Source organism: Perissodus microlepis, chromosome 3, assembly GCF_051167445.1.
Source record: "Perissodus microlepis isolate ML-2025 ecotype Zambia chromosome 3, ASM5116744v1, whole genome shotgun sequence".
In the NCBI taxonomy this organism is placed as follows: domain Eukaryota; kingdom Metazoa; phylum Chordata; class Actinopteri; order Cichliformes; family Cichlidae; genus Perissodus; species Perissodus microlepis.
Window position 1 is genome coordinate 10,618,080 of NC_140463.1, and position 25,036 is coordinate 10,643,115.

At 38.8% G+C, this 25,036-nt stretch overlaps 1 protein-coding gene across 1 annotated transcript; it reads right to left on the reverse strand.

Moving 5' to 3' along the window:
* Window positions 1-9,795: 9,795 nt before the first annotated feature.
* LOC146389855 (sialoadhesin-like) lies at window positions 9,796-15,972 on the reverse strand. Its single transcript, XM_084919890.1, has 7 exons — window positions 15,957-15,972; window positions 15,481-15,774; window positions 15,156-15,401; window positions 14,884-15,069; window positions 14,469-14,546; window positions 12,409-12,495; window positions 9,796-11,005 (listed from the first exon to the last, which is right to left on the reverse strand). Exons 1-7 carry the CDS (start codon window positions 15,970-15,972, stop codon window positions 10,962-10,964), a joined length of 951 nt encoding a protein of 316 aa, XP_084776016.1. The 3' UTR covers window positions 9,796-10,961.
* Between the last annotated feature and the right edge of the window lie 9,064 nt (window positions 15,973-25,036).

The following is a 25,036-nucleotide window of genomic DNA, read 5'->3' on the forward strand; positions in this document are numbered from 1 at the left end:
TTCATTTCTCTCACTGACACCAAGTAAAGCCCGCCCTCTTCCTCTGAGCACCAGCTTTCTATTGGTTCAAACACAGAGGTGGGGGACTCACTTTTTCTAATTACTAAAGAGACATCATCATCGAAGCTTTTTCATAAAATATGAGTTGCAACTTTTTGTCTGTTTTCCCAAAATACTTTAAAATAAAACATTCATTGGTTAACCAAATGAAAACAAAGTAAAAAACAAAACAAAACAAAGAAAGTTCAAATGTCCTCTGCTCTCAGTGATCTGTAGTTTGGTAGATGAACAAATCCATGTCCATGTAGTGGACGTCCCCCTCAGTGAGAGAGGCAGATATGAGCTGAAACACAGGAATCAAACCAGGGACGCTGCTGTTATGGAGCTGAACTGGAACCATTCAGACACTGAGGCCCTCTGAACACATTTTAATTACAGCTGTGCAGAGACACACTGATGACTGACTGGAACACTATGATTCACATTTTACATTAACACCATCCTCACACATGGTTTATATATGGCCACTAGAGGGAGATGTTGGACTTTAAACACTAACATGGACACAAGAAGATCATCAAATTGAATATGAACGTAAACACGGATTAATTCATTTTTAATGATGATCATAAAAGTGAAACTTGTTGTATCACAATGAGTATGCACATCTCAGCACTTCCTTTGGTTTTAAATATTAAATTGTCAAATTTCTCTTTGCATACAGTCTTCATTTCTTAACAATGCTTTTATTTTGAAACAATTAAAGGGAACATAAAAAACTTTAAAAAAAAAAAACTTAAACTGATCTCAATTTGAATTAATATCTTATAGCTACAGAAGTTATTTTGGATTTTATATCAAACTCTACCCACAAGAACGTTTTGCCACATCAGAGAATCGGGAGAGTGCAAGTGAGAGCATATTTGGCTTCCCATTATACAGCAACATGGCTCAAACGGAGGAACAGTGAATGACTTAGACACACAAACACTCAAACAAATTCATCGGGAAATCAGGAAGATGTGAAAACATGTTTTACATGGGCTTTGTGCTGAATTATTGATGGTTACTAAAAACATCCAACATCCGACACCTCAGCAAGTGTCTCAGAAAGTATGAATGCACTTTGAATCACCTTGCTGTTGAATTCTACTATATAAATAAACTTGCCTTGCCTTGAATAACTCCATGATCATGACAAGAATTCCATCATATGTTTCAGTCATGGTTTAATTGTGTGCATTTTATGATGAATACAGGTTCCTCATGAACTGAATTCCCCATCCATCAGCTCTGCAAATATTTACCATATTAGTTTACAATACAATGAAAATAAACTTCCTCACCAGTCATCTGTGCAAAATGCTTGTAAACCTTTTGAAGTAAGCTATTCAATTTTTTTAACAAATGTTTCATAGAGCAGTTTGTTAGCAGTAGCATTTTTGAATGACTGAGCAAAGCAAAAAAGTTTGGATTTAGGCAGTGTTGTCTTTAACTTCACTGAACGCACGACCTCAAAAATGAAGGTCTGCTGGGTGAGCATGTTGGGATTTTGTAAAAAGCTGAAATGTTATTATCACATGTGTTGTAATGTGTGTGTGTGTGCATGGTATATGTAGAATCTGGTCCAGTGATTGTAGATTGAGGATTTCTATAAATGAGTGAACTCTAAACCTTAAATAAATGTGTCTGTTCCTCCAAACTCTGATTGGAGCTGCCACCCATGGTACGTCAGCAAATTTCAGATAAAAATAGTGGTACATCTACAGAAAATAAATAAATACTCATTTCAGACAAACATAAAATGTTGCTGTTTTTATTATCATTTGCACATTTGTAAAATATTATGGGCCATTTATACATGTTATTTAATTAAATTACACACACAATACAAAATATATAAGGAAAGATGTTGGCTTTAACTTTAGTTCATTATATTCCAGTAGGCAGTATTTTTTTGGCAACTTATCAGCTCAATGTTAATTAGAAAGACTAATTCTTGCTTGACCAGACTAATTTCTTGGGACTTTCCAACAGATGCTTGAGAATAGGGCTGGGCGATATATCGAGTTTTTTAAAAATATATTTTTATATATTTTATACGAGATATAAGATGTGACAATATCCTTTATATTGATATAATATATGTTACGTTATAATTATACTTGTGGAGCCACAAGTTTGCTTCTCTTTCATCCACTTTTGTCTCTGTTACTCCTATTTTTCGTAATAATAATTTTTAATAGTTGTTTGATAATATATGTTCCCCCCCTCTTTCTTGAGGGACTCTTAGCTTTTATTTAACATTGTCTCTGCTGTGAAATCTTTTCGGTATAAAGCAATTCTTATGTTTTTTTGTTTTTTGTTTTTACTTGTAATCTGGTGTTTAGGTTTCTTCAGTGAGACTAGTAATGCAGGTTTCTCTCACCCAGCGTCACCATGTGAGAAGCTCTGAGACATTTCAAACTTGCTGATGTTCATCAGGATGTTAGTTAAAATTCTGTTTTTGTCGTGTATGCCAGTAGATCATAAAACCAACAACAGCAGCAAAAAGAAACCCAGCAGACACACTCAGACCAACTTTCAATCCAACAGATCCATCCCCCCTCTCTCCTCCATCCTCTGTGTCTGTTGGCCTCACAGATTTGATGTTCCTTGACCATGACTTGTGTTCTTCCTTATTTTATAATGTTTTTGTTTTCTCTTGAGGCACGGTGGGTATCATGGAGGAATTGACGTTCACCTCTTCTGTTATTTAAGCCTAACATTAGCTTACTTATCAAACCATTGTCCATCCTGTGAAATTTCTTGGAATATATGCAGCTGTTTTTGTTTCATGCTTGGATGCTATTGTTTTAGTTTCTCCAGTCAGATCTTCTCCTGATTTTCTGGCTTCCTTTTCCAGCATCATCATGTAAGAATCTCTGGGACATTTCGAACAGGTTGCTGTTCAGCTGGAGGCTGGTATGAATCTTTACTCTGTTCTTGTTTACATTTTCTGTAGATCAAAAAAACTGAAACTGACTGCAGCTGAGATCAAATCTGCATCAACTGCTTCAATAGAGAAAGAGAGAAAAGAGATGTCACAACCCGGCTCATAGGAAGTGACAAGCAAGTAGGAGACCACACACAGGTTTTTAAAGGCTGTAAGACATATTTAATGGAAAATAAGGTAAAGCAACTTAAACACAACTTAAAGGACATAACAGCCATAACTGAAACTTCCAAATGAGTATGATGGAGAGAGCGAGAGCCAGAGCAACACAGCTGGTTCAGTCAAGGTGTCTTTATATACACTGGGACTGGCCTTCTCAGGTGTGCTGCATCTATAATTGGGTCAGCTCCACCTACCTGCAAGAAACAGGTAACAGAAAAAGCAAAACACAAGGCCAGCCCACTGGCCGTCACAGAGAAAAAAACATTTACAGCCACAAAAACACATGAATAGACTTAGTTAAGACAACAATAAGGCTAAAAAGAAATTATAAGTAAAAACATTCAAAAAGAGTAAAATAAATGAATAACAAAAATGTGACCAGCTCTTGAAATATTTAAACTGACAGCCAGAAAACAGAATGTAAAGTTCAAAAAGCTTCTCAGATCACAGGAAACATCTTAGTGTTACAGAAATAATTTTTAAATTTTAAATCTTTGGTTTTATGACCAAAAGATTTAAAATTATAGTTGTTAAATAGATCCCGAACTCCATCAGATTGTTATTGATGACCTATGATCCACAGTAATTCATATGTTCATCTTCACATGTTTGTGTTGTTTAGCTGGTTCAGTTACTGTTTGTAGTAACAGCTACATGAGGTCTCTGTGGTATAAACAGCTGTTGAAAATTCAGAGTAGTGTTGGAAGTAAGCACACAACAATACATGTAAAGAACATGAAATGCTAACAGAAATGGTTTAGGCTATAATGCTTTATTCAATATTAGGCAGCATCTAGCATAAACTTTGCCTGTTGATTAAAATGTCTTTGATTTTTCTTGGATCATTTTGGGTCTAATTTCTTAGGTCTCTCCCACATGCTGGAGAATTTTTAGTTTTTAATTGCATTGTGATATTAAAATAACCTACAAGTTTTAATAATTGTAGTTTCCCATTATGGATTGATTAACTGATCCTTGTCATTTTTTCCTGATAGTAATAATACTAATAATACTACTACTACTACTACTACTACTACTACTACTAATAATAATAATAATAGTAGTAGTAGTAAAATAATAAATGTCTTTTTTATCCTATTGAGAGACAGTTAGCTTTTTATTTAACATTGTCTCTGCTGTAAAATCTTTTTTTTAATTGAATCATCATCTACAAAACTTTTGGTTTTGTAGATGTTATTGTTTTAGGTTCTTCAGTTGAGTCAGTTGAGCAGAGCGACGCAGTTACAGCAGACATTTCCGTGTTTTTGTTTCTGCTGATCTGACTCTTAGTTTGTTCTAAAAGTCTGAGTCTGTTGGTATTTTCAGTGAATAACACAACTAGAGTTTTAAAACTGCCTACGTAGGGTTAACTTTGAGGTTTAAATTAAGCTGAAACATTTGTATGTAATTTGTATAGTATTTTTTTTCTCTCTTATTTTCTTTTCTAAATGTACTTGTATATTGTTCACATGTTGAAATAAATTACCAATCAATCAATCAATCAGCTACATACTAAAGACCATCATCAGCCAAAGGACTTCAAAATGACGTCACTGTATAAAAATGTATATTGTACTATGGAGGAGGCAGCATTTAGCTGTAGCCTCCATAAAACCACATAAAACTTAGCTACTATAACTATAAAATATTATTTTAAACACTTACTGTTCTTCTGAAGAAATCTCTGAAATCCTCAAAGTCTTTTCTGATCATCATGATGGAAAAAATAATCAAAATATTTTAAAAATTTAAAGAGCGAAAAAAAGGTAAAAAATAAAATAACTAAAAATGGACCTCTGTACTAAACAGCCAGAGAACAAACTGAGCTGTGTTTCCTTGTCAGATGTTTTTATACAGACACACCTCAGATCTATGACATCAGCACCCACAGCATCACCTTAGCAACCACATTCCTCTCCACCTATCAGCTGTGAGTTCCCATATTCGACAAACAAATACCACAAATACAAAGTCACAGCTGACTCTGAGCCCTCACAGTCAGCTGATCTTTCTGTCAAATAACTTAATGAAACTAAATGAAAAACATAAGTTATAAGTTAAGGAGATGGCATATTCCACTTTTTTTGGATAAATCCTTGACTTGAATTCCTGGTCTACAAGAGGGACTGTGCCCTACTGGACCAGAAACTGATGGCCCTCAAAAGGTTTCCACCTGGCTGTGTCTGAACCAAGTTAACAAGCCAGCATCTAGAGTTGGACAACCATGATTCAGCTCTCCAAGACCACAGAATAAATGCTACACCCTAAGACCCCAACGACCAAAACCACAAGCAGATGTGCTTGATTTGCACTATTTTTATTTTATCTTTTTAAAAACAAAACTGATTTTGCAGAGTAGCATTCAATCAGAAGTGGCCTCAATGTGCTGTAGCATATTTTTCACATTTGCAGATGAAAAAACTATGTATTTTGTTGTTTGATATAATACTTTCCTTTGATGGAATGAAAACAGCAATGTTCACTGGCATGCTACTAGAAATAAACTGTATCCAATGCCCTGGATAGTTTTTGTTATTAATTTTATTATAATCTGGCCCTTTATTTGATTTGTTCAACTGTATTATCTACTGTACTTGTATTTGCATGACATTTCATATTTTTACCATAAAGGGACATCTCAACCGTTTGGTAGAGATCAATATTTTAAAAACTACAGGGTCTATTGAAAAAAAACAAGTATTGATTGTGGTTATTACTCACCCCAATCAATAAGTAATGCAAACAAAACATTTTCTTGAGGACATCAAAGGGTTAAAAGACTGAAAGACATTATTTTAAACACTTGCTGTTGTTCTGAAGGAACCCTCACACAGTCTTCTGATCATCAGGATGGAGAAATTACCCACTTGAAACAACAAACCCTCAACACCCTCGACACACCTGTGTGACAACATTTTAGAAACAACATTCCTGTCTTCTCTAGCTTCATACATACATATTTCCAGTCCAACTTTATTTATAGAGTACTTTAAAAACAAAATGGTTTACCAAAGTGCTTTCTTGAGTATTTGACAAAAGTAATGTATTTGACAAACAAATACATTTACAAAGTAATGGAAAGTCAACACATTTGAGTAAAACAGATATGTAGAGACAATCTCTCAACACACTCTGTGTAGTGGGAAGTTGTCTGTCTGTGAATTGAGATCAACTTGGTCCAATGAATTAACTTCAAAGCTCACATGTCTCTAAACATGTTGTAAAATGTTATATACAATGTGTTTAGATAGGAGTCAAATTTTTAAGGTTTTTGTAATCCTTTACACACAATACAAACGAAAAAAACCTCAATTGTTCAAAATATATGTTACCTTTCAGGGCTCTAGAGTGCGACCAATTTGGTCGCAAATGCGACCAAATTTTTCAGTGGTGCGACTAAAAAAAAAATATTTGTTCGCACCTGTGCGACCAACTGTTCGGGTAACAAAAAAAAAATCTCTGCAACTCTCCATGTGGTCAACATTAGACGCACATTATGCCCCTATCGTGGACTAAACCAATCAGAGATAGTCAGGGGCGGGACCTCTCTGATTGGCCGTGGTCCAGTTGAAAGTGCAGGTGGAAGAGAGAGGTGAGTAGCTTGAATAAGGCGATATCAATTCATTAACGGATTCCACACAAAGACCTAAACACAGAGCGGACCCGACGCATCAGAATCAGCTTTGTCTTTCTCGGCTTTCTCACCCGACGGCCCGAACACGGACACACTGTCGGAGCTTAGCGATTCTGATTCGTCGGGTCCGCTCTGTGTTTACGTCTTTTTTGCGCTGATTCTGAGCTGCAGGTTTTGTCTCTCTCCAACCAAAATTCGCAGGGCCAGCAGCAAAAGAAGCAGCAAACTACGCTTCACATTTGATCAATGTCGTCATGAATTCCCTCTGACTTTTGCGGTTTTGCTTCCACCACGATAAAAATTACACTTCATGCACAGCTCTCTCTCTCTCTCTCTGTACTTCAAGAACAGTTTCCCGTCTCAAATCTCTGTTTTCTGCATTATTCATTCGCTTATTACCCACCAGTCTACCGTTGTTTACAGCGCTGTCTTTTTCTTTTTTCACTTAAATGACCTCGGACAAGAAAGCCTAATTTCTGCTGTTCAATACTGAAGAAATTTAAACTTCTTAAAATTATGCAAAATTACAGAATATTGTAGAATATTTTTAAGGTTATCTGCTATAAAACACCAGACCAGGAAAATCTCCTTCATGTTTTTCTGTGTTTTATTCTCAGTTACTTTCACACAAAGGCATCTGCTGTGATGTTCACAATTCTGATGAAGTCTCACATGTATCAGTACTGATAAATGATCAGAATTATAATATTTCTGACTGTCTGAGGCTAAATTGAATCAAATCAGGACTTTGAGAACCGGAATCGAATGGATTATAGAAATCAGTGATGATACCCAGCCCTAGTGAGCAGCCTAGGCCTGAGAGAAGTGGATATAGCTGTGGGTAATAAGAAAAGATGAAAAGAACTATTGATAACTTTTTTGTTAAGTTAAGGCCTGATCCGTCTGAAATTCATAGCTAGTGCTCTGACACGGTGCCATCAATCTTTGAATGCTGAAAAAGCACAGTGTATCCAGAAAACACATTATATGCTGCAATAAATGCACTGCCCAAGTGTCCCCTCTCCCCACGGCCTTCAGCAGCAGACAGCAGCAAACAGGTCGTCAGAGGAGGCCAAGATGATGATTAAGTTTAACATTTTCTACAATATTGACAAAGCACTTTAAGCACAAGTTTGTTAGTTAATAATTTAGAAATTAATATTGTCTGTATGGACTTCCCCCCCAAAGAAAGTGCACATGTAAAACTGCAGTGTTAAGCAATGCAGTTGAAAAATTTGAGTGTGCCTAACTTTTGTGCCGGTACGCCTAAATTTTTAAAGTTAGGCGTACCGGTGCGCCCATGTCAAAAAGTTAGTCTAGAGCCCTGCCTTTAAAAAGTAAAACAAAACCAAATCATTCATCATTAATCCAGCAGGAATAATCCCATATTCAAATAACATGAATAAAAAAAAAAAACACTTACACTTACCATTGATTCCCTCATTACATCATCAAATTATAAATTATAAAATTATCATGGCTAAAAAACACCAATTTGGGTTGTGGAAAAAAAGGTTACAACCAAATTGTAGACAACTTTCTAAAATGTCAATATCTATAGAACAAAATCTTAATCATAGTTTTATGAGTGAATGTTAAAATTAAATGTTAACTTTAAGACGTAAAAAAAGCAGGTATGATCCCATACTCAAACAACATGAATGCAAAAAAAAAAAAAAAAAGAAGCACTTACCAAATATTAAGCTATCAAATCATTAAGGCTAAATACATACTTAATTTAAGTTGTGCAAAAGAGTTACAACCAAATTAATATATTTTACAGCATCCACTCCAACTGTCACAATCTACAGACAAAACCTTTATCAAAGTTTCACAGTTTTAATAAACAAGTCCAGGTTAAAGCAGTGCATTCTGGGAAACTTTGAAGGCTCATATGACCATGTGGGAAATGTGGCTGCTCAGAGCAGTTGATGAGTTACTGATTACTGTTACTGTTCACGGTGAAAAGGTCAGTGTATAGGAATTTCTTTTACTTACATTATTTCACATTATTTTATTGTATAATGGCTTGGTGCCACTGGATTTAAACATGTCTAACACCCATACTGTAAGACAAATGGTGGGGGTCTAGTAAGGAAGTTGGGGGAAGCAGACCACTCCACAGGAAGAGTCTTTTGTCTCTTCGAGGACTCTGGGAGGTAGCAAGGCAGTGTGAACCTTAAGGTGTGAAACAGCTGTGTACTGCCTTTTGTTCCTGGAGAAGGTATTTAACTGAGAGCCATGCTAGGCTCAGGAGACTCTGCTGACCGTCTGCCCCGCGGTCATGCAGGCTTGGTTGTGTGTTAAAGAATGTTAGCTACCGCTCACTGCTCGTCTGCAGGCTTTATTTAATAGAAAACTTCCACAACAGTCAGAAAAGTCAGCTTTGTGTTTGTGAAATGAGTCTCAAAAGGAATTTTCCTTTATGAGATTTTTACCTTAAAATAATTATTTGATATTCTGATTATTCATCAAATCCTCACCAGCTTTGTGTTGGTGGAAAACAGGTGTGTGTGTGTGTGAGTCAGTATCCTGGTCAAACTGGCACCGAGTGTTTGTAGATGGAACACATGGACGCTGTGTGTTTTGTATCTGAACACATGATCTGTTGGTTTGTACAGCAAAAATGAAAAGACATAAAGCTTCTTTCCTCTCAATTTTTATCCTGTGTTCATGTTGATTGTGAAGTGGTTTAATGTTAGTAGAGCTAACAGAGCTGCTTAGATGTCAACACAATGGTCAGCTCAGCTGCCTGAAAGCAACGAAACCACATAGTTCAAAAAATCTTGAAAAGGAATGGTTGCTGTTGTTGCAGTCAGCGACTGGATCACCAATCTTTCACTTTCAAGGTGACCTACACCACCTACTGAGCTATAGCAACTCCAAATGAATACTTGCTACTAGCTAATTTAATTAGCAAGTGATTTTGCAGAGTCTGCTTTGAATAAAAAAAAATAAAACGTGAAGATTACACTATGGATTTTTTTTAATGTCTTTTACTTAAACAGCTACACAACACAAAACTGTGTGTTGTAAAAGGATCAGGAAGTGATACAGTGACACACAGAGAGTAAGCACCAATTGAGAGCACCACCAAACTGTTCAAAAGCCATTTAACTGAAATTACTTCACTGGTAAGCTGAAGTTTAAACACTAGATGGCAGCAAATTTTCAACATGACCTTTCAAGTGTCAGCTCTGAGTTGGCTCAGCAGATGAGATCCAGAAGGAAGTTCCATATGAGTTACATGTTCACTGGTTTTTAGTTTATCTCCAAACACTTTAGCTCTCTAGATGTGGGTTAAAGTACTAAGTGTTAAAGAAATTAATTCAAATGGGTCAAGGGCTATTCTGGAAATGAGTAGAAGATCTTTTGTTTGTAGATATCTGAGAAATATACACGAAATCATTCCCAGGAGGAGGAACAAAAAAGAAATCTGTTTATCAAAATGAAGCACCCTGTAGTCCAAGTTAACTAGAAGGTTGGAATTAACTGGTTTTTGTTCAGTAGAAAAAAGTCCCAAATTTGAGATTTGTAATAAATATTAATTGTAAAGAATCACATTTACGAATCTGCAACCAAATAATGTTTAGGTTGTTATTATTATGTTTCCTTAACATCAAACAGTCAGCTGCTGCTGCTGGTTTCAGTGTGAATTAGAACATCAAGGTAAGAACTCTTTCCATGTTGTAGCTCTCCTGCAGGTTTAATGGGTTTTTTTCCCTCTTCTTCTTCTTCTTTGAAGTGAAAAGATGTCTGCGTCGGTTAGCCACAACCAAACCGGAACAAGTCAAATTTTCCATCTTACATCTTGGTGAAGCCCACAGAACCACGTGAGAAACACAAGAGAACAAAGGGTTCTTAATCCTGCAGAGAAACACCTGTTTGCTGTGGGAACAAGAGCAAGTTATTTCTCATATTTTTATTATAAATAACAGTGAAGTTACAGTGTCTATAAAACACATTCATATATTTATAATAGCACTGATGGTTCTGTGTCAGTAAAAAAATATAATTTCTGATTTTTTGAACCACAAAAGAGTGAAAAAAAAAACATGCACATATAAAAAATAAAAAAAAACTTTGTTAACATGTGGATGTCCTCTGGTCTGAGGTGCTGGGGGACCAGATAGAGACCAGCAGCTGGACAGCAGTGGCTGGACTGGTGGACTATCTTAGCGAAGAGTAGACGACGTCTGGCTCTGGTTTAAAGTCTAAACACAAACACACACAGTTCAAACAACAGGAAACGTGATTACAAGCTTTGTAGTTCAATCAAGACCTCCAACCTCTCTGCATCACACACAGTCCCAGTTCAGACTTCAATCAATTCAAAAACACTTGAACCTGAAATCCACAGAGGTGAAACAATTAACTCATAAACTAAACTGCATCAAATTATATTTAAAAGTCTAATATTTAATTTTTGTTCACATAATTGTTTCTTTTTGTTGACTTTGGTGCACGATTTGGCCTCATTCAAGAATATCCTGTCATGAACTGGTGACCTCTACAAGGGAGTATCCCACCTCACCTTTACAGCTGGGATAAGCTCAACCATGCAAATGATCCTGAACAGGAGAAGCAGCAAGAAACTGGGTGGATTGACGGAACTGGCAAAACATTTATTCAAAATATGGAACTAACTAGTCTTCTAACTAATCTAACTATTCTTTTGCTCTTCTGGCATAGAAACAGTGCGAGAAGAGCTCTCTCTCTCTGTCTCTCATTCATTGGGTGGGCGAGCAGCGAGACTTCTGAGAACAAAGGTGAGCAGTGGTGCACAGTGGTGTTGCAATGAAGCAAGGCATAGGTGAGTGAAATTTGACCTAGTTAAGTGCACACAGAGGAAAAAAGAGGACCTAACACTGAACTGTGTGGTGCATCACAGCTACAGCTAGATGATAAGTTACCTATGTTGACTAAAAAGCTGATTTCTAAAATATATGAATGAAATATATGAAATCAGCAGCTGATAAAAAATGTTCAGATCTACTGAGTCAAATGCTGTGGTCATGTGTGAAAGAAAGCAGCCATGCTTCAGTGCAGTAATTGATTTATTTCAGTCTGTTAATGAGCCCTAAACTCTCATTTTCCACTGTGTGGCAAATGTTACTGAACTGCAGCAGGTACTATGCAATGCACATGGTGTAATACAGCAAAGTTTACTAAAATATCAGGATTGAGACGGTGTTACTGGATTTTGGTTTGGTTATAATTTGTAACCAGCCGGAATCAGCACCTTGTTTAAAATGATTACATTTGTCTTGCTTGAAGGGGGATGGCTGCTTCCACTTTGCATATCTATTGTGCTATCCTGTAATTTCCACATTTCAACCAAAGCTCTTGTGCAAACTTGTGATAACTTTTGACCCAGTTGAACAAAATCATTTCTGTTTAAGGTAATTTAAGTCAAGGTATATTAAATTAATTTAAATTTTTCATTGACTTCACAGTTTGCTTTGCACTTCGAATGAATAGTGCAACTTTGCAGACAAGAAATATATATATTTCTTTCTGAAATTATACCAAGAAGTTTGAAATCTTTAGTTTTAGTCAAGATCTGGGTTGCTGATCTTTGTGTGGAGACCAGAAAAACAGTAAAGATCATCTTTACCTCTTTTCATCTTTGGTGTGATGAGTATGTGTTCATAACTAACATCTTCAATTCTCCTTGCTGAATAGATTACAGCTGGATCACCTTCTGTAAAACAAAGCAAACACAGATTACAGAAAACACAATGCAATGTTATACTATTTCACTTTTTTTTTTAAATTTTTCTTATACAGACATTAAATGATTACTTTTGTGACTAGCAGGAGGTTTTCAGAGGTTTTTTCCACTCCTTTAAACCTCTGCTGAGAATCACGAAAGGATTGCATAGAACTGGTAGGTGTTTGTGTAAGAAGAACATGCACAGCCACAAAGGTGCCACCTTCTTTAAGTGCCGTCTGACACACTTCACCGCAGCGCACCAAGCAAACAAATTCTCACAAAATGAACACTGCCATTGGCCAAACCAGAACTCTCTGTGGTGAAAAGTTTCTTCAACTTCAGACTACAAGAACAAACTAAATATAACAGGAAGCAGCTGCTGTGGTTTGACACAGACCTTTAAGACGACAAAAAGACCCATTGTCTTATAGTTGTCTCTTTATACACTTCATATATCCAACACATTCACCACTCTAATAACCTGTATGTGGGTCAAGAACATATGGCGAACACAGCTGGACTGCCGTCTACCCATCTTGGTTTATTTGTGGTTCCTAGAGAATTTTAAAGTAGAATGGGGAGCAGAGCCCCTGTTCTTCAGAACTATGTCCAGTTTCACTTCAGGAGACAGACACAATCTCAACTTTTAATATTAGGCATGTTCAGCCGAGCTTGGCAAATGAATTGGTGCTATATGAGTAAAAGTGAATTGAATGGAGTCTGGGCACCTCTTCATTGATGGTACTACACAAAGCACACTGTAGATTTCTACTCTGGCAGGGGGAAGTATGAACTTTCAGATAGATGGGATCATGTTACAGTGGACAGTGGCTTCTTGAAAGAGCTGAAGACATTGTTAGATGATTGCAGACAAACATCAGTGAACATCAGTGAGACGAGAATGAGTCTGGACAGTCTGAATTGTAGATTGAACACAGGAGGTCTCATCACCAAGCATCTGGGCCTAAATGTGGTGGATGTAAGGATAATTATGATGATGCTTGTATCTTAAGTCAAAGTAAGTCAAGTCAAAGTAAACTTTATTGTCAAGTTTTGTTTGGTCTAAATTTCTGGACAATTTATTAGAAGCTAGATCATTTTATCTTATAAAATTTGATCAAAAATAATGACTTTATTTAGAGCTCAGTGCCAATAAGACATGTACAAGATGCTGTGCTAGAAAATGTGGCCATCCTCAGGAATGAATGATCTAATATCAGGAAGATTCATGGTCCGTTTTCCTCTGCTCATGTTAGCCTATAATTTTCAATCAGTCTCTGTCCTTCAATACCTCTGCAAAATAACTTTATAGTTTAGTTTTTGTGTCTTTGATGATGTTTTGTCCATAACTGACATTTTCTGTTCATATTACATTCGCTTAATATGTTTGTTTAATTATTATATGCTTCTAACCCACTTTAGATGAAGTTTAAAAATGTTTAAAATGTTTGATTGTTTTTTTTTAATCATAAACAGGAAATGGTACAAATGCAGAGGTGTGAGCTTCTGTTAACCACAGACAACAAACACAGAGATCAGCACACAAATAACATCACACAGTAAGCACGGAGTGATTCGACTGCAAAGCAACTGTTTGAAATACAACACTATGGGCCGCTTGACCTTAATTAATTAATACTTATACAAATATTATGGGGCCTCTTTGACTGACATGTGCCTCGGGACAAAGGTGGCTGAGCTGCTGGCTGTCTGCTACGTTTCACCTCAGCTAATTGGAGTCCTTGACTTCATTTGTAACTTGACTTCTGAACTGTGTTTGTAATGTTGGAGCTTCAAGAGTTAAAATTTCACTCACCAGTTTTAAATCTAAGATTTTAATATATGTTATTTACCAAGAACAGATGTTCATTTACAATATATTTAAACATTTCCTGGCTTTTTAAAAATGTCAGCACTGTTTCTAATTTCTAAATCATATTTGACCACACACCCAATATTACCTCTGATTGGCTGTTGTTGATGATTTGATATTGTCGTATCTCTGTGCATGTTGTCATCTTCTGCAGGTTCACTGTGATCTTGTGAAATGTTTCAAATTTAACAGTGAAATATGTTACTGTAAGGAGTCTAAACAGAGCCTTAAAGTATCAAAAAATACACATACATACATACACATACATACATACACACACATACATACACACATACACACACACACACATACACACATACACACACACACACATACACATACATACACACACACACATACACACACATATATATATATATATATATATATATATATATATATATATATATATATATATATAATGTAGATAATGTAGATAAAAACAATTTCAATATATATTTAAAACACCTTACACGTCTAAAATGCAGCCATCTGGGTCTCACCTTCAGATTTCCTGTGAACACATCGTCTCACCAGCAGAACCAGTAACACCAGAAGAACCACAACACACACTGATCCAACACATGACAACACAGAGAGAACAGGAGGAGAGAGTGATGGAGGAAGAGTGATGGAGGTGGAACCAGGTGGAGGTGTGGATGTAGGTGGAGGTGTGGTGGCGTCTTCCCCTAAAATAAAGCAAACACAGCCACTAAGTTGTCGTCACATTGTGAATGTTGAAACCTGCAGAAACACAGACAGGTGAGTGTGTCACCTGTGACAGTGATCCAGCTGGATGGAGACTCTCCATGACCGCTGATGTCACACTTGTAGAGGCCTTCATCAGACCTGGAAACATGCTGGATGGTCATGTGACCTGTAGTCTCATCCCCAATAAAGACACCATCTTTGAAAAAAGCAGCTGGGAGGTTGGAGGGAGTGGTCTTTGTTTTACAGAGCAGAGTGACGTCATCTCCCTCCATCACAGGGAGGACAGGACTCTGCAGGATCACTGATCCACCTCAACACAGAGACAAACTACAGCATTTCATCCATTTACACACAGCTTCATCAACACTAACTCCACACACTCAGCTTACCAGTGACTGTCAGGTTAACCATGTTACTGATGGGACCCTCTCTGGACTCACACCAGTAAACTCCACTGTCATGAAGCATCATCATGCCGATGTTACAGGAAGAACCTGCTGGTTTTCCCCATGTACTTCCACACTGAGTCCTCTGTCCTTTGCTTGTGTTTCTCCTCAGAGTCCATCCAGCAGAGCTGTCGTCCTCCTCACAGCTCAGAGACACAAAGTCTCCTTTAAAGAACTGAGAGCTGCTGGGACTCACAGTCAGACGAGCTGTGAGGGTTAAAATGAAAAAATGATGACCTGTTAGACTTCATTTATTTTATTTCTGAGATTTTACATCTTTTACAAGTCTATCCATCCATCCATTCATCCATCCTCTTCTGCGTATCCAGGGCTGGGTCGCAGAGGCAGCAGCCTAAGCAGAGAAGCCCAAACCTGGGTCTGTCCTGGGGCCTGTTCCCTCTGGGACATGCCCGGGACACCTCGACAAGGAGGCATCCTTGTCAGTGTGGATGCTTCATGTGTGACAACACCTTGAGGTGTTATATTAACATATTAAGCGCATGAAGTTATAAATGAATTGAATTGAATTGAATGAAATGAAATGAAAATTCTATATATGAGATATCCATTGTGAAACATGAACCCAATCAGGTCATATCAGTGAGCATTTATCAGGTTTAAACTGTGACAGAAGAAGGTTACTGACCTTGGTTTGTTGTGCAGCTCAGCAGTGAGATCAGAACTAAAGAGAAATGACACTCAGGTGGATTTGAGGTGAACATAAAGAACAACTCCAACAGCACTCTCTGCCAGTTGAGTGTATTTTAAACATTTTTTCCTTTATAAATGATTAATCCTCACACCATATATTGACTTAAATTTAATTCAGTTCAATTTTATTTTGTTTAAAATGCCAAATCACAACAACAGTCGGCTGAAAGTTCTTTGCTGAGAAACCCCCCAAATCAGACAACTCCTCATGACTGCGCAATTTGGATACACTGGAAGGAAAAAAAGCTTAAATAAGGAAAATAGAGAGAACTAGGATCTGGGAGTTGTGGAAATGAAGACAAAATAAAGGAAATGGCATAAAACAGATGTTTAATATGTCCCAATTCGGGGGGTGTATCTTCCTGAGGACCCAGACTTTGCGGTCTACATGGACCAGGTCCTTCGAAATGGGACAGCCTAGCCTTTAGATATGCATCACTACTGTCTTGGTGGAGTTTAATGAACTCGGCTGTCTGCTCCTTGCTCACTAAAATATAACAGGACACTGGAGTATATTCTCGAGCATCTCACACTTCTGTTTAAAATGTTTTCTCTTTGACGTTTATTCAGCTGTGTGAAAACTAGAACTTTAATCTCAGCCAAATTACTCAGGAATAAATAAAACACTGAAAAAACCCAAACAATAACATTTGTAAGTTATCTAAGTGACTTATATATCATGTTTAACCTGAGTAGTGAAAGACTGCGAGAATCTGAAAATGATGTGCCGGGAGTCGAGTGCTCTCACCGGCTCTAGTGAGCCTTGACTTTCCAGCTAGCTAATGAGCTGGCGGGTAAAAGTCAGAGTACTTTTGCAAATATGTGATGTCTTGATAAACCGAGCAGATATTTGAAGTTTACACAGCTACATTCTCGTCTGAAAATATGTTAAAAGTTTGTTTTGTGACCCAGAAAGATTAATATTTCAAACTCTTTTGCCTATGCCATTGCCGCATTTGAAAAGTATTTTTATATTATTATAAAAATATTATAAATATTATAAATACTACTTCAATTAATAAAGTGTTAAAAAGAGAAATAAGAGTAATATTAAAACTAAGTAGCTGCCGCCATTGTTGGGAACTGGAATTGGCTGGGCTGCTTGAATTCTGGGATAGGCTGGTCCATGAAGTTGGCCACATTTGAAGCAGCCCTCGAATTTGGACAGCCTTCACCGCGTCACTGTAACGTAATTGGTCTTCAAATGCGCCCCCCCAAAAAGATGCAGCCTTTGAATTAGGACATGGCACTAGACTGTTACAGCCCCTGGCCTTGGAAGAAGGGAGCCAGCCTGCCTTCAAGCAAATTCAAGTGTGGCAACACCCACAGACGATTGGCTGACTGGGAACCTGTGGTTTGCAACTCCAGAAAAAGGGACCAATCAATGGCTGATTTGACACACCCATGTCTTTACAATGCAATGAAGAGCATTGATTCAGGCACTGCTGTTTAGAACTGAGTGTGCAGTCTGTGCTTCTCTCTGTGAGCCTTGTCTAAATTGTGATATTCTCTTGAGTAATGCTAGTTGTGTTACAACCTGTGAGGCTAGTTTTGATTTCTACAGGCTTTAAGCAAGCAAGTTGTTTTTGCATTGGTTATTTGTTTGTAGTAAATATTAATCTTTAGTTTTTTGTAACAAAACTTTTCAACTCCTCTGACTCCCTAGCAGAGCTGGGTCATAACATAGACAAATCAATGTTTCAATAAAGTTTGATCAACAAAACACCAAAAAGTGTGTAAAGCTAAAAAAGCTGCTGTTGGAAGCAGAGATGGGCAGTAACGCGTTACTGTAATCTGATTACTTTTTTCAAGTAACGAGTAAAGTAAGGGATTACTACTTTTCCATTTGATTACATTTTGTATGATGGATTATGCAGAAAAAGTAGAATTGGGCTGAAAGATCTATCGCTTTATCACCTATTCAGGTTGTAAATCGTGTTTTTAAAAAGTAACTAAGTAACTAAGTAATTAATACTTTTGAAAATAAGTAATCAGTAAAGTAATGGGATTACTTTTTTGGGGAAGTAATCAGTGATTAGTTACTGATTACTTTTTTCAAGTAACTTGACCAACACTGGTTGGAAGTATCATAATCATCATCATCATCCATCCCTTCCAGTTTTCACAGGGTGTGTAAAGGTCATCCATCCATCACAGACTAACATTCACACCTACAGCTGGTTTAGAATCACCAGTTAACCAAACATGTCTCATGTGTATATTTATGATTTTTAATCAATCCCTATCCTGATCTGCTTCATGCTGTGTGCTCTCCTGTCTATCAGTTAATCCATGTTTGTTTGGTTTTTTTCAGTCAGTCTGCCTTATATTTTGTTTAAACTTGACAGTTTCCACCTAATAAAGCTGTGTCTTCAGTCTGTCTGCTGAGTCCACGCTCTGCAAGCATCACTGTGACAAAGTGGCTAGAATGGAATTAATTTGCCAATTGTCACTTGCATATATTGTTATTTTGTGTTCTGTTATTTTACAGTCAGCCATAATGCTTTAATTTAGACATTGCTGGTGTAACTTCTCTTAACACACAATATCCCGGGTTTTGTTTGTGGTAGCAGTAGTTACATTCTTTACATCCATGCATGTGTTTTAAAGCAAACACTACTAACCATCAGATCATCTGAATTTTCTTCTGTTTACAGGCACGTCTGGTAAATTATGTTTCTTTATGTTGCTTTGGTTATACTTACCATGGTGTCCATGTTGTGTATTCGGGTCCTATATGTGAAACAGGTGTGTGGGAAGGGCCGCCCACTACTTCCTGTTTATATAGGGTCATGAGGTCAATGAGTGCATCACTGGGTGTAACCAAATGGAGGGTTTTTCATTTTGTATAGTATTGTTTGTTTTCTTTAAAGTAGCCTTTTGAGTTATATTGTATGCAGTGTTTTACTTTACAAACTATTTAGTTGAGTAAATGAGTTTGTCAGTTTCATGCATGACTTTATTCCTGTTCTTTGTTTAGAATTGTATTATTTGGTTTGACCTATTTTGTTTCAATGGTAGGGACTAACGAGGTCAGGTGTGGGCAAAGTCTTGTATAAAGCCAGTGGGATTTTTGCATGCCTTTTTGATTGTTTTATGGTAAAAGGGAGATACTAGCAATAAAATATGCTTAAAAAGAACTTCAATCGTCTGCTAATGCTATTTACTTATCACCTTCCTTGCTGCTTAAGTTATGCTACTTCACAAATGGTGGCAGCAGTGGCTCCAGGCCAATAGGTTATAGCAATGCAGAAATCAGCCAAGTCAAGGAAACCTCAAGGGCCAACAGATTTTCCCCCAGAGGAGGCCCAAGATGATGGCAACCTGCCAGAAGCTACGGGTGAGCACAGCACGGAAGCACAAAGTCTCTCAGAGCTCTCAACTTTATTAAAAGGCCTGATGCAACAGCATGCTGACCGTGAGGCAAAATGGGAGCTCGACAGACAACGCCAGGATGAACGGTGGCGTAGAATGCAACACCAGTTCAGCCAACTGCAGCAGGAGGTCCAGTCAGAGCGCCGGGAGTATCAGATGCTGTGGGAAGGTGCAGTAGCTGATTCCGGAGTGCCTCTGAGTCCCTCAGTGCGGCAAAAGGTGCAGCAACCTGTTCAACAGCGAGGAAGCCCCCCCGAATCTTCCGCAGCACCACATTCATCCAATCTGGGCAGAGTAAGTGGTTGGAAAGGCCCGAAGATGCAGCCCTATGGTGAGGATGAAGATATTGAACATTATTTAACCGCTTTTGAGAGGATTGCAACAGGATGTCAGTGGCCACAAGAAGAATGGGCACTGCATCTGGCTCCACTTCTTAGTGGTAAAGCACGTGCAGCATATGTTGCTATGGACACTGAAGAGAAAATGGACTATGATAAGGTAAAAACCGCCGTTCTTGAAAAATTTGAAATAAGTGCTGAGACTTACCGAATCAGATTCCGCAACATGACGGTGAAGGACGATGAGACACCCAAAGAGCTGCGAACCCGCCTTAAAGACCTATATGAAAAGTGGATGCTTCCAAAGGAGAAGACAAAGGACCAAATAGGAGATGTCATAGTGATGGAGCAGTTTCTCAGAGTTCTTAACCCAGAGCTGAGGACCTGGGTGAAAGAGCGCAACCCCACCACTTCAAAAGAAGCTGCAGAGATGGCAGAGGCTTTTCTTGCAGCCCGACGCCCACAAAAAGGGTACATGGTAGGAAAATCCAGTTCAGCCAATGTTTTTGTGGGTAGGTCAGGGGGTGGGAATGGGTACAGAGCTAAAAGCCCTAAACAAAGTTCCCCAATCACTAGCAGTAGCCACGCTAGAGAAGTAAAGCAGAGAGGCCCATTGGTGTGTCATGCCTGTGGTCAAGCAGGTCACTTTAAGGCAGATTGCCCAGGTCAGCAAGTCAGTAAGACTTACATGTGTCTTTCACCACAGTGTTTTGACTTGCTGGAGGAAGAAACAGAGTCTCTAGTACCCTCCAGTGATCAGGAGCACACTATCTGTGTTTTCATTGAGGGAAAACCGTGTGTTGCCCTCTTGGATTCTGGCAGTAGCCGCACACTTGTCAGACAAGATTGTCTCCCTAGTGACACCACATTTTGTGGTAAAGTGAAAGTCTGGTGTGTTCACGGTGATAATGTTGATTATCCTATTGCCAACGTTTGCCTTCAAGTTAATGAAAAGGAGTACATACTTACAGTTGGAGTAATGGATAAACTTCCCTACCAGATTGTGTTGGGCCGGGACATGCCAATTCTTGGGGAGTTATTAGCAAAGACAGAGAAGGACAGAGAAGAGAAGAATCTGCATGTTCCATGCGAAGGTCTGCTAGTAGTCACTAGGTCTGGTAATAAAGCTTCTCAGTCAGAGCCAGGTTTGAGTGAGTTGCCCTATGCAGACAGTGAAATTCCAGATATTGACAGACTAAGTAGGCCGCATATAAAGAAAAGTAAAATGCAGAGAAGACAGGAAAAAGTGAGGGGGACAGAAATTGCTGAGTCACTTCCTGAACCAGAGATTGATGAGCTCCTGGTTGTCCCGAGCAATATTGTCCAACTCCAAAGGGAGGACCCCTCTTTAGCACCCCTGTTTGCTAAGAGCACCCAAGAATCAGCACAGATTACAGATAGAGTACGGGAAGTATTCATTGTTAAGAACGAACGACTGTATCGTCGTAGCAAAGTGGGTGACCAGTTGGTTGTTCCCAAAAGCTTAAGGCCTGTAGTCTTGCAGTTGGCTCATTCAGTTCCTTGGGCAGGCCACTTAGGACATCTTAAAACCTTTTCCAGAATGGTAACTCGTTTTTTTTGGCCACAGCAATTTTCAGACACTGTCCAGTTTTGCAAATCATGTCCACAGTGTCAGTTGACAGCCCCGAGTAGGAAAGGAGACAGAGCCCCACTCATTCCTATGCCTGTGATAGACGTCCCCTTTTCTCGTGTTGCCATGGATATTGTCGGCCCACTGGAGAGAAGTAGTTCAGGGCATAGGTACATTCTAGTGATTTGTGATTATGCAACAAGGTACCCTGAGGCTTTCCCATTGAGAAGGGTCAAAGCCCGCCAAATAGCTAATTGTCTGATACAGATGTTTTCAAGGGTGGGTATTCCCAAAGAAATCTTGACAGACCAAGGCTCAAACTTCACTTCCAACCTGTTGAAGGAAGTTTACAAACTTCTGGGAATTACCGGAATCAAAACGAGCCCTTATCATCCACAAACTGATGGACTTGTTGAGAGGTTTAATAAAACCCTGAAATCAATGCTGAGGAGGTTCGTAAGAGAATCAGGAAAAGACTGGGATCAATGGCTTCCATTTTTGCTTTTCGCCTATAGAGAGGTACCACAAGCATCAACTGGATTTTCTCCGTTTCAGCTCTTGTACGGCCATAATGTCAGAGGTCCACTGGATGTACTTAAGGAGGCTTGGGAGGAGGCTAGACCTGAAAAACAGTGCTCTTCCCTCTCTTATGTGTTAAAGATGAGGGACAAGCTTGAACAGTTTCAGGACCTGGCTCATTGTCACCTACTAAGTGCCCAGCGACGTCAAAAACAGAACTATGATAAGACAGCTCGCAGGAGGACCTTTAAAGAAGGACAAAAAGTGTTGCTGCTTTTGCCAACCACTGAAAGCAGTCTCTTAGCCAAATGGCAGGGGCCATTTGTGATACGCAGGAAGGTTGGTCCTGTCACTTATGAGCTCAACATGCCAGATCGTCGTAAAAAACACCAGGTGTTTCATGTCAACATGTTGAGGGAGTGGATTGAGAAGCCAGAGCAATCACTTCAGTTGTGGGCTCGTGTTGTACTGCAGGAAGAAGAGCCTCAAGAGCAATTCTTTCCCACCTGTACTGAAGAAAAGCTATTTCCAGATTTGAGCCATCTATCACCAGAACAGCAGGAGGAGCTCGTGGCCATAATGCCACAGGAGCTTTTCAGCACAAAACCAGGCTACACCCATCTTATTCAGCATGACATACGCCTGCGTTGTCCGAAACAACCACCCATCAGGGATACCACCTCCAGAGTTCCAGCAAAGCTAATGCCAGCATTGAAACAGGAGGTGGAAGAAATGCTTGCAACAGGGATTATAGAGCCATGTAGAGGTGAGTGGTGTAGCCCTGTGGTACTCGTCCCCAAGAAAGATGATGCAAGACAGAGATTTTGTGTTGACTTCTCAAAACTTAATGCTGTCTCCGTTTTTGATGCATATCCTATGCCAAGAGTGGATGAATTGATTGAGCGCTTGGGCAATGCTAAGTACCTCACAACACTCGACCTTTGTAAAGGTTATTGGCAAGTCCCCCTAACAGAGTCCTCAAGGGATTTAACTACATTCAGGGTCCCCAGCGGACTTTATCGTTTCAGAACTATGCCTTTCGGTCTACATGGAGCTCCAGCCACGTTCCAGAGGCTGGTGGACTTGGTTCTGAAAGGAGCTGATGGCTATGCAGCAGCGTATATTGACGACATTGTGGTGTTCAGCGAGATGTGGGAGGACCATGTGAAACATCTGGCTGATGTCCTGCAACGCATCAGAACAGCTGGACTAGTCATCAACCCTGGGAAGTGCCACATTGCACAGACCGAGGTGGAGTACCTGGGATACGTCATTGGGGGTGGGGCCATCCGCCCTCAAGTGAGTAAGGTTGAGAACCTTGCTTCTTGTCCTCCTCCAACTACAAAGAAAAAGTTGAGATCCTTCCTGGGTTTAGCTGGCTGGTATCGTCGTTTCATCCCCAATTTCTCTACCAGATCAGCTATTCTTAGTGATTTAACTTGTAAATCATGCCCCAACAAAATTAAATGGACTCCAGAGTGTGAGGCTGCATTCATGGATTTGAAAAACTGTTTGTGTAATGAGCCTGTGTTGCAGTGTCCAGACTTTACGTGTCCGTTTATTGTACAGACTGATGCTTCAGGAGTTGGGCTGGGAGCTGTGTTGCTGCAAGGTGATGGAGAGGACCAAAGACCCGTGCAGTACATAAGCCGTAAGCTCTTCCCCAGAGAAATGAAGTATTCCACAATCGAAAAGGAAGCTTTGGCAATAAAATGGGCTTTGGACACTTTGAAATATTATCTACTGGGAGGTGAATTTGTGCTTGAAACCGATCATCGGGCTCTGCAGTGGATGAGCAGAATGAGAGACACCAACGCAAGAATCACGAGGTGGTATCTTTCACTGCAGCCATATTGTTTTAAGATTCGATATAGAGCAGGGAGAAAGAATGTTGTGGCAGACTTTCTTTCCCGTTCCTATGAAGAGTAACGGACTTAAAGGGGGGGGGAATGTGACAAAGTGGCTAGAATGGAATTAATTTGCCAATTGTCACTTGCATATATTGTTATTTTGTGTTCTGTTATTTTACAGTCAGCCATAATGCTTTAATTTAGACATTGCTGGTGTAACTTCTCTTAACACACAATATCCCGGGTTTTGTTTGTGGTAGCAGTAGTTACATTCTTTACATCCATGCATGTGTTTTAAAGCAAACACTACTAACCATCAGATCATCTGAATTTTCTTCTGTTTACAGGCACGTCTGGTAAATTATGTTTCTTTATGTTGCTTTGGTTATACTTACCATGGTGTCCATGTTGTGTATTCGGGTCCTATATGTGAAACAGGTGTGTGGGAAGGGCCGCCCACTACTTCCTGTTTATATAGGGTCATGAGGTCAATGAGTGCATCACTGGGTGTAACCAAATGGAGGGTTTTTCATTTTGTATAGTATTGTTTGTTTTCTTTAAAGTAGCCTTTTGAGTTATATTGTATGCAGTGTTTTACTTTACAAACTATTTAGTTGAGTAAATGAGTTTGTCAGTTTCATGCATGACTTTATTCCTGTTCTTTGTTTAGAATTGTATTATTTGGTTTGACCTATTTTGTTTCAATGGTAGGGACTAACGAGGTCAGGTGTGGGCAAAGTCTTGTATAAAGCCAGTGGGATTTTTGCATGCCTTTTTGATTGTTTTATGGTAAAAGGGAGATACTAGCAATAAAATATGCTTAAAAAGAACTTCAATCGTCTGCTAATGCTATTTACTTATCACCTTCCTTGCTGCTTAAGTTATGCTACTTCACAATCACACAGTCACTAACCACAGCACCTCTCTGACTCTTTGTGCTTTTAGGTCTAATTTTAAAATCTTTTTATATTGTTTTGAAGGAACTTTGTTACTGAAAACATGTTTACGCAGTTTGGGCTCAGCTTTTACCTTGGTTATAATGTTTACAACAAGTATACAAAGGATATCCTCTACAGAGTTTCCTCGACTCCTGAGCAAAGATAAAGAGTCAGTTC